The following is a 10,532-nucleotide window of genomic DNA, read 5'->3' as shown; positions in this document are numbered from 1 at the left end:
AGTGCTTTACCCTCAATACAGCTACATGTGGTTATAAAGTCAAATGGAATGACCTTTTCCTTGGGATTCCAGATACAGGCATCCTGCAATCACACATAAACATCTTACAGTCACAAAGGCTCCAATTCACAACACACACCACCTGCTTCCATTGAAGTCCCACTCAAGAGGGGCTCAAAATTCAATTCAGGGCCCTGAAAATGAAGGTCTGTAGCTCTTGTCACATGATCTCTAAAACTAGAGGATCCTTCAAGCATACTTAGAGTCGACTATCTCCTTCATTAGTAAAAGCTCTTTGGCATGCATTTATGAAGGTTATTCTGATGCTACCGAACAGCAGAAACATTTAGCTTCCAATTTCTTAAAAATAACTCTTGATACAACCATGCCTAGCTGTAGAAAGCAGGGAAGACATGGAATCATGACTGTAGGTACCTTGCATCAAACACAGGCAAACTGTTTTCACTGTACATTTGGTTTGGGTTTGACATACCAGTTACCTTAACTAGTGTATGCTGCTTGTTCAGACATGATTTTCTGTTTCAGTCATCACATCCTGGAAGTAATGGAACGTTTAAAGAATCCCTGTAGCCTCAGACGAGCTCTAAAAACATGTCTAATTTCCAAGTCAGCTTGAGTATTTAAGCACCGTAAACACATGGCAAGGCATATAGATACATGGTAAAGTGTGGAAAACTACAGTAACTGCACAAGCATGGCAGGAACCTAAATTATTAAACAAATGTACCAGAATAAACTTTCTGAGGCCAGCAGTAAATGATCAGAGATGTGCAGCTTGTTTTCCCCATAGTCTTAAAACAGGCTAACCACAGTTTGCATTTAATTAGCTGTCAGCAAGCAAATCCACCCACAGCAAGCAGTGGTTATCTTGAGCATACCCCCACATAGACACTGCTGCTATCTTTCATGTTGGCTTTGTGATGTACAAGAAATATATATATATATATACACACACACACACACACACACACACACACACACACACATACACATATACAGTGTGCTTAATAAACTTAAGCAATCTGTTAATTTAAAAAAAAACAGGTTAATGCAAGTCTTTTAAATAGTTAATGACCTTTAACCAAAAGAATATTTGTTCCCTCATTCTGGTTCACCATACCGCTTCTGCAAAAAGTAAGATATGAGTCAGAGGAAATGCATCTGTATATTTCCGTTTTAAAAAAAAAGGTGGTATATGAATCCTCTGCTACTTAAAAAAACAAAAAAACCATCTATTCATTGCAAGGAAAGTTAAAACCCTTCCACTCTGTTAGGTGATCACTAGCTATTTTAGTGAGCACTGCCTGGCTTCACCATGGTTCTGTATAACGATACCCTTGGTTTGAACCGGACCTCCTGGCTTGGAAACTCCCTAGCCCCAAGCCTTGTCCTGGGAACTTGTTTTCTGGTGGGGGTCCCAGGGAACTCAATGGTCATCTGGGCTATCCTATCTCAGGTACGGAGACCCACCTTCACTGTAAAGCTCATGCTAAACCTGGCTGTCACAGATATTCTGACTCTGATCACCCTGCCACTGTGGATTTACGCCTTGGCTGACACCTGGATCTATGGAATCACCTTCTGCAAGTTTCTCTCCTACCTGATTTACTCCACCATGTACGCCAGTGTCTTCTCTGTGATGATGATGAGTGTTCATCGCTACGTGGTCGTGCTTTATCCACTGTGCAAACAGAAGCTCAGAGGTAGGAAGGGCGAAAGGACCTTGTTGTCCTCAGTGTGGCTCCTTGCTGGCCTCTTTGCTATTCCTGTTCTTGGAATTCGAAAAGTGGAGGACAGGAATGGACAGCAGAAGTGCTTAGCCACTGGATACACGTCCTACAGTCAGAAAGCAGCCGTTCTGTTGCTGGAGACCCTAGTGGGTTTTGTTATCCCATGCATGGCACTAGCTGTTTCATACATTCTCATCAGCAGAAGAATCAAGCAAACCTCTATCCAGACAGGAAGGAGGCTGGGTAAGCTCATCACATGGATTGTGGTTTCTTTTTTCATCTTATGGTTTCCCTACCATGTGTTCAATATACTCACTATTTCCATCAGCTTATTGAAAGCAAACTCCCAGTTGGAGAACACTGCACGTCTGGAATCATTTTCTGAGACAGGTACAAACTTCGCAGGGGCTCTAAGTTTTGTCAACAGCTGCCTCAACCCTTTTCTGTATGCCTTCGCCTCTCGCAGTCTCTGCAGAGGAATTAGGACTTCAACTCTAGTCAAACAGTTAGAACAGGTGTGTCATTCCCACATAGACAAAACCAGGGACACCCTTACCATGGACTCCACCAGATATGTACCAAACAGACAAGGCTAAATGAGAAACACTGAAAAGTGAAGCCAATGTGTGTAGGGTTTCATTTCATACAGTTCATTTGTGAAGTACGTTCCTACGCCACAGCACAGCATCTTAAGAAGAACAGCAAACAACCCAGGCAGCACCTAAAATCAGCTTTTTTGTTTCTCCAGCCTGCTTAAAGAAGGGTATAGCCACATTCACCTGATTTGAATGTTTAAAAACACTGTTATATATGTATCCTTTGTATATATGCTGATTAAACCAACATTGAATAGGCACAATAAATGCTGACTCCTCGATTTCATAATTTTAACTTTGAGTCGGTCTGTTTAGGTTTGTTTGAACCACATGACTTGCCGTTTGATTGTTGTCTGTCAGTCTTGTCTTCGAATAACATGCTTAACATAACAAAACAGATTTGCAGTTGTTTGATCAGAAAAGCCTCGCGGTTTTTAAAACATTTATAATAAACAAATAAAATTACGAATAATTAATTACTTAAAAACCCCACTTACCTCACTTGCTACAATTAAATTGAAGCTGTGCGGCACGAAAGACATGTTTATTCTCTTCCAAAGAAACATGTTATATATTCAATTATCTAACCTACAGGTTTGACAGTTTGTAAAATCAAAAACACAGAACTTGATTGAGCCTTTTTTTTATCAGACCGTTCAGGAGTTAACCAAAGTTTAACAAAGAATAGTCCAGGTTGACAAAGGTTACCATTTCAAATTCCACACAGGACAACATGACAACAAATGAACATTGAATGAGGTAGAAAGCACTTTCCCTTTTACCCAGAGAACGGTAAACGAGAATTTCAGTTCAGAGATTTATACCTAGTTTACTAGGTGAGATTGTATCATATTTACCTGTGGGGGCAAGCAATAATCAATGAGATGCTGCAGCAGCGTATCAGCTCCAATAACAGCAATAATGAACTTGTCAGAGTGTCATTTTCACAGGATTTATAATTCCTTTGGGAGTGCCTTTAAATTGCCAGTGTTTGTCATAATGTTCCTGGTCCAATATCACACTGGTTCTGATAAGGCACTGCAGTGGATTACCAGTTTGTGTTGTGCAAACCAGTCTAAAAATAAGAAAGTGTCCTCATTGTGGTAACAATGTTTTTTTTTTTTATCGCTGTAGCTCCCCTTGTGTTACCGTTGCATTAAGCAACGCGAAGGTTCAGGCAGGCACCTCACTAACCTTACTATATAAATATTGTATTAGTGCTGTCTAGTCTGCTTTAATAAATATTCTATTGCATGGATTTACTGACTGAACTCCTTACAGTGCAACTGCATTGCTCCCTAAGATCACTGGGTTTCAAAGCACATGGGAAAAGTAGCTGTAGAGCAAAGGTGAATTAGGTATGTAGTTCCCCCCCGTTCTCGTCATAGCCCCTGTAAGTGATGCATAGCACGCCTTCTTTACCTTGCACAACACTTCAAGAGACAGGACACGTTACAGATTCATGACACTTTTTTTTATTGTTGTTGTCTGGTTCTGGACAGACGACTCTGTGGAGGAAGGATGGGAGGCACTGTAAAGTGTTAACAGTGCCAGTAAAGGCTGAGCAGGGTCAGGGTTTCTCAGCCATGGCTTACAAAAACAGGGGTGGGATGCTCCAGTCACTGGGTACCACACTGCCACCAGCAAGAGTAGATCGATAGGCAAAGGAAAATAAAGTGGCTTAGTGGAGCATTGTCATCCCAGCCAGCGAGTGGATTGGTGCGCAGCTCAGATGTGACCTGCATGCCTGCCTGCCTTCCAGACAGATAAATATGCCTCTCAAACTGGTCTGCTGTGACCCCAGCAAAGGGATTCATGGGTAACTCAGAACCTCGGGCTAGCAGGGGTCTATTAACTTAATGGGCTGTTAAGTTGATGGAGCTGTGGCAGGGTTTGATGTTGGGTTACAACAGGCAAAAGTGCTACAAAATGAACTCAATTATGACATCATACCTTCAAAAAGCAATGCCTTCAATTATGAAGTGACCCCAATCAGGAATCTGTAAACCCCCCCACTTCGCTGTTGCTCTGGATGCAGTTTCATTATTTTTTTTTTTTTTTTCATCACCAGAGCTAAGAGATACTGTGGAAATGATTCATTCCACTTAATTAGAACCTTTTAATTAGCACAGAGATTTTTTTAATTAAAACAGTCCCCTGACAATGCAGATCGCTGACGTCTATAATAATTGTCTGTCACAGTACGAACTTTTCTTTGCTCTCCCTCCCTCCGCTCCAGGATTTCAGGTGGTCTCCATGCGCCATCATATTAACAAGAGCCAGAGAACAGAATCCCACCTCTGCTCAGCGTCACTTAAAATCACCTCTGAAAAATAATTTTCTTTTCTTTTTTTTCTATCTCATTAGATGATAGTTTTTTAAAAAACCTTTCTTATCATCCAAGAAGAAAACAGCACTTCTATATACACGTGTCTGAATTTTAAACACCCTTTGATTAATTTTCTCATAGTAATAACAACAACAACAACAATATAATAATTAGAATAATAATCAATATCATCTAAAAAGTACTTTTTTTTTCCCCCTCATTGAAATTGACCGGAAAAAAAATGTATGTGTGTATATATATAGTTTATTAATTTCCCCTTTTCCTAGTAGTATTTATTTTAAAAAACAAAACAAAAATATTTACAATCATTCATTTACAACCAATGGCCTTTCACAGTCTGGTAACAAGTCCTTTTAAATCTAAAAAGCACAATAAAAAGTCTGATAAAATCCATCCTCACATGGCTGCCAGCTGTGTCAGCACCATTTGGAAGTGCTGCGTGGTGTTGACCAGGTGGCGCACCCTGTCCATCATGTCCTGGGCCGCGGTGGGTGAGGGGTACTGCAGGGCGGCACTCTTGGTGCTCACCACGATCTCCTTCAGCGTGTCGCAGAGCAGGTTGCTGTGCTGCGTCACCTTGCTGCGGATCTCCTGCGCCTTGGCCTGCCGGGACAGCGTGTCCCCGATGAAGACCAGCTTGTGCGCGCTCAGGATCACGAACTTGCTGTGGGCCACGAAGATCTTGGGCGGCTGGTTGCTGGTGATGGAGGTGTAGAAGGCGTCGATGGCGTTGGTCAGCATGGTGATGTTGGCCTCACACTGCTCCTTGTAGAAGAGCAGCAGCTGCCGATCTCCGGGGCTCAGCTTGCTCCTCACCTGAGCGTAGTGCGTCGGAGGCGTCCAGTTGGAGACGTCGTTGTCAATGGGCTGGCTCACCTCCTGCTGCAGACGCTCAAACTGCTTCAGCTGCGGGGTGAGAGAGGGAGAGGGAGAGGGGACGGGTCAGTACACAACACAGTGCAAGACGCAGATTCAATACGTGCTTTATGGAGGTGCCTGCTGTCTATTCGTAAATATACCTTTGGTGTTCTTGCCTTTGCTTTCCACTTTGAAATCAGCACTTCCAAATCAATCAGTCCAGGGATGGAAATAAGATTCATGTTGCATAGCAGTTCGATCCGTGCCTGGTTTTACTATGAGTTTAATAAGACACGCCCGAGCTTGTTGCCTGCACACTGTGGCTAATCAAGCCTGTTTTAAAACCTGGAAGGGTGCCATTGTTATGCAACAGGAGTCTTATTTCCATCCCTGTAATCAATAAATCATGAATTCATATCTCTTCTGTATTGTAGCTTTCAAGTCATAGGAATGTGTGACAACACATATCGTGATGAACATCTGCTCCCCTTTAATGTGTTTATGTCAGTGTGTTATCCGTATATCAATACTGTGTCTTTATGCCAGCTGCTAATTTGGAGGTCAGCCAATGCTTTGTATTTTGAAGGGTTCTTCCTGCACAGATGTGAACATGTGGGCTGAGCCTGTGAGACACAGGGAGAACCTCAGGGCAACCCATTCTCAATGTAGCGCTGAGCACACAGCTGCAGCACGCTCTGTGACTCATCACCCTCATGGCACGTCACACCCCAGGCTACTCCTGCTGCACACAGCCAGGTGAGACCAGTTCAGGATCTCAACGCAGTGCTGAAACACAGCCGCAGCACGCTCTGTAACTCATCATCCTCATCACGGCACGTCACACCCCAGGCTACTCCTGCTGCACACAGCCAGGTGAGACCAGTTCAGGATCTCAACGCAGAGCTGAAACACAGCCGCAGCACGCTCTGTGACTCATCATCCTCATCACGGCACGTCACACCCCAGGCTACTCCTGCTGCACACAGCCAGGTGAGACCAGGTCCTACCTGCTGCTGCTCCAGCCCTGATTTGCTCTGTCGGATAATGTTTCCTTTTTCTAGCAGCTTCTTCTGAGTCTTTTCAAACTCCTCCTTACCCTAAGGAGAAAATAATATAACAGATGATTTTTTTGTATTTCTTTATCTGCAAACAAGAAACTACAAATATAGAGCAGAGAGTAAGGTTCACCTAATAACTACAGAGGGCATAACCCTATCGTTAACCCTATCCCCAACACCACCCCCAACCCCAACCCTATCCCTAACCATATCTCTATCTCTAACCCTAACCCTAACCCTAACCATATCTCTATCTCTAACCCTAACCCTAACCCTAACCCTAACCATATCTCTATCTCTAACCCTAACCCTAACCCTAACCTACACTAAACTGCAGCGTTGTTGGGCTTCCCTCCCACTGTAATTTTGCATGTAATTTTCCCATGCGTCCTATACTGTGCCTTTACCATTGCTTACCCTGTTTTGCTGTGTTTTTAAATATTGTTTTCCAAACCGCTCTGTTATACTTTACCATGCCTTTACTATGGTAAGCTTTTATAAGGGCTGTCTTGGTAGATTTATCAGTGATACGTCAGTTATGGCAACTTTCTTATCAATTCCAGATATATTTATAGTGACTATAAAGTAATTATATGGTATGCATATTGAATATTGAAAATGACAAAAATTCACTGTATCAGCCTACATACATAATTAACATACACACCATGTCTTCCGTTTATCAGAATTGCAGCGACTTTGTTTACACTTCAACACAGCAGTTTCTTACAAAACCGAGAAGAGAAAACTACAATAAAATAGAATCAGTCAGCTTTTAAATTAGGCCAGAAACCGTAGAGCTAATTCATCTCTTTATATCTTTCCAATCCATAACCTTAGCCTAGACAGTATTAGCGTGTTCCTTCAAATCACATTCACAGCATTGTTGGCTATAATAAAAGCACCATGACAACTGATTGCTGTTAGTTTCTTGTATTTTATATTTGGACCAGCATTTTTTAAGGACAATTAAAAAAAAATAAGTCATGTTACGCCCTGGGCTGTTGGCATGCTTTGTGCCTATAGCAGTTACATATGCTACCAGTAGGTGGTGCTGTGCACCATCTGAAAGAAACCATCAATCGCAGAATGAAACCTGTTCATGTGCATGTGTGTCTGTGTGCACAGTACTCTGTATATGAAAAAATAATTAACCAACCTGTAAATGAACATAGTCGTAATCCTCCATCCAACCCTCTTCCGTGTTTTCGTACTGGCTGTCCGGAGACTCCTCTGCCATGAACTTTGGTGGTGATGGTAGAGGCCTCGACTGGATGTTGGCCTTCTCGGGGAGGCCTGTCTGGTAGGCCGAGACGTTGTTGTTGGTAACCTGGCCCACGTTCTCCAACCCTGCCTGAGACGCAGAGAGCTGAGAGTCTCCAAGCTGGGGTGTCTGCGGGGCCTGCTGCTGCGGCTGCTTTGTCCTTTTAAAAAGCAGAGAGGCGTTCCCGTGGAGGAAAGAAGCCAGCTGCTTGGTGTCGTCGGGGACGCCCCTAGAGCACATGACAAAGCGGTCCAGCTCGTCACCCGAGCTGGGCTTGCCTCCTGCCAGCTCGCTGAGGGCCCAGTTGCAGTTGTCCAGCGCCTGGCTGTGCTTTAGCAGTCCCTGGTAGCACTCCTCCATCTTCTGCACCTGCTTTCCCAGCTTGGCTTGCAGAGTGCGGTCAGTGGCTTGAGCGGCGTTGCCGACGGCCCCGTGGGCGAATTCCAGCAGGTCCTTCACCGAGTTCTTCACCCGCTCCACGGCTGACTTGATGCTCTGGAGGTGGGTCTCCATCTGCTCCTGGCTCCTCCAGCTGCTGCTAATGAAGGACATGAGGCAGGAGACGGAGCTCTCCACATTGTGCTGGAGTTTGACCAGCACCTCCATGGCGACGTCCAAGTCCAAGTTCAGCTCCTTGGCCACGGAGGACTCCTTGACGGGGATGACATCCAGGGAGGAGGTGGAGAGGTTGCTCCTGGTGCTGCCGGTGCTGGAGGCAGACAGCCTCTTGAAGCTGATGGTCCTCTCCTCGGCCGAGGCGGGGTCTCGCACCACCTGCGGTGGCACGTCGTAGATGTAGTCGCCCGATTCCTCGCTTGACATGAGCTTGCTCCCCATCAAGGAGCCCTGGTGCTCCCTGGGGAAGTCGTACACGTCCTGGCTGCCGCTGGTCCTCCTCAGGCTGGCTGGGATGTCATAAATCTTCTGGGCTAGGCTCATGTCCTGGAGCTTCCCCGACAGGGGGGGCACGTCATACACGTCCTCTGGGATGTGCTGCTCCAGTCCAGGGGGACACTGCGGGAGGACCTGGGAGAGACCATGCTTGATCTCAGGGCTCTTCTTCATTTTCATGAAAGCCGGGGGCACGTCATAAGTCTCTTCTCTGATAGGTCCATCCGGAACGTCTTTGCTGACCGACGGGGGGAAGTCATAAACCTGCAGGAGAAGACAGACAGGGATTAGAAAATGCTTTTTTTTTCCCCCTGTTTTTCTCCCTGTAATAAAAAGCTGAATCTGAAGGCGATTGTTTTTTTTTTTTATCCAGTGGCTCACCGTTTGGGACTGCATCTGGCTGTGCAGGTTCTTCTCCACGCTGGGTGGCACGTCGTAGATCTCCTGGACCATTTCCCGGCTGTTGGGACCCTTGACGGCCATTGGAGGGGTGTCATACACCTGTGAGAAGACACACGAAAGTGAAAGGTTAGCAGTGCAGCACGCTATAGAATCCCATCTACTGTATCTGTCTGTTAACACTCCGGGGAAACCAATTAACAGCTTCTGTTGTACAACCTCAAACACTCCCAAAGAATAGAGTGTGTTAATAGAAGAGTTGTGCCGGAGAGCTCATTATACAGTCCGAGAGAACATGCTCTTCTTCACCGGATATGTGCCCTATTAAAAAATTAGGCTGTTTTTAAATTAGTTTCAGTAGACTGAACAGATTACACGTTATTTGCAAGGGAAGTGTTGTGTTGTTGTTAAGTCTGTGTCACTTGTTTTTATGTGGGCTTGTACAGCAGTGTGCATATTTATTACAACACCCCACTGCTTCTGCTGTTTTGATTTGTTGTGCATTTGAAATCAAACCACTGGAACTGAAAATCTGGGAAAATTGTCAAACTGGGCAAATTAGCGATTGTCCAATTTAACAGATGACTTTAACAGGCCTCACGTGCAAGTAATTTAAAATACAGTTAGAGAAAAGGAACACAAAGGGTAGAAAGAGACCTTTTAGAAGTTGTTTAAGATGCCTAATTAAAGCACAGAGGAGTCTTTTCCACAAGAGTGCCTATTGTTTCTATGTTACTGATTCGCACACACAGAGGTTTTCATGCAGGTAGGTATGAAAAGGACTTAAATGACACATCTTGAGGTGTCTAGTAAATGTGCACACTGCTGTACTACAAGGGGATACCTGCAATATCCTTGTAAAAAGGGAAACAAACAGCAGCACATGTAGGAAACAATGGATAGAGGTGCAGCATCATGCCTGCACAGAAGCAAACATGTAAAACAATCCTGCTGAATACAACATACTGAACTGGATGTGAGTTTTATTTTTTTACGTTATGCTTTTAAAGTATTTCATTCAACAAGCTGAACAGCACACAGGCATCATCCATCTTTGTATCTATGCATCCATCTCTGTCTATCTGCCCCGCTATGTATTTCTGTGCTTGTCAAACAGAATGGCTTTGCTTCTTCCCCCCACTGAAGAATTATTCTTGAGCTGCGGAGACAAGCACCGCATTCAGTTGGCCCGCTGAAGGAGGTCATTGTGATGACAGAAGCATTCATCTAACGTACACTGAAGATATTCACACCCGTTCGCAGAATAAAACGCTCCTTGTCTCGAGCATTCCTTCTTCAGGACTGTCTGCATTTGCAGTGCTGTTATATTAAGCAGGCTTGTTCACAAAGGAACCTGCAGAGTTA

General features: G+C 44.4%; 2 protein-coding genes across 3 annotated transcripts in view; one reads left to right on the top strand and one right to left on the bottom strand.

The window, feature by feature from the left end:
* The first annotated feature begins 1,133 nt into the window (after positions 1–1,133).
* On the top strand, positions 1,134–4,928 carry LOC121325512 (leukotriene B4 receptor 1-like). Its single transcript, XM_041268046.1, has one exon. The coding sequence runs from the start codon at positions 1,337–1,339 to the stop codon at positions 2,345–2,347; it is 1,011 nt and encodes a 336-aa protein (XP_041123980.1). The 5' UTR covers positions 1,134–1,336; the 3' UTR covers positions 2,348–4,928.
* Positions 4,929–4,983: 55 nt separating this feature from the next.
* Positions 4,984–10,532, bottom strand: part of LOC121325511 (breast cancer anti-estrogen resistance protein 1-like) — a 62,188-nt gene continuing 56,639 nt past the window's right edge. For both annotated transcript variants that reach the window (XM_041268045.1, XM_041268044.1), the window contains exons 4-7: positions 9,150–9,269; positions 7,773–9,032; positions 6,563–6,652; positions 4,984–5,603 (exon numbers count right to left, since the gene is read on the bottom strand). In XM_041268045.1, the coding sequence (XP_041123979.1) occupies positions 5,094–5,603; positions 6,563–6,652; positions 7,773–9,032; positions 9,150–9,269 (1,980 nt within the window). In that variant the 3' untranslated portion in view covers positions 4,984–5,093. The remainder of the gene's footprint in view (positions 5,604–6,562; positions 6,653–7,772; positions 9,033–9,149; positions 9,270–10,532) is intronic.

The sequence above is a fragment of the Polyodon spathula genome, chromosome 13 (genome assembly GCF_017654505.1).
Source record: "Polyodon spathula isolate WHYD16114869_AA chromosome 13, ASM1765450v1, whole genome shotgun sequence".
NCBI classification, from domain to species: domain Eukaryota; kingdom Metazoa; phylum Chordata; class Actinopteri; order Acipenseriformes; family Polyodontidae; genus Polyodon; species Polyodon spathula.
The sequence above is the reverse complement of the archived record's forward strand: the minus strand, read 5'-3'. Positions and strand labels throughout refer to the sequence as shown.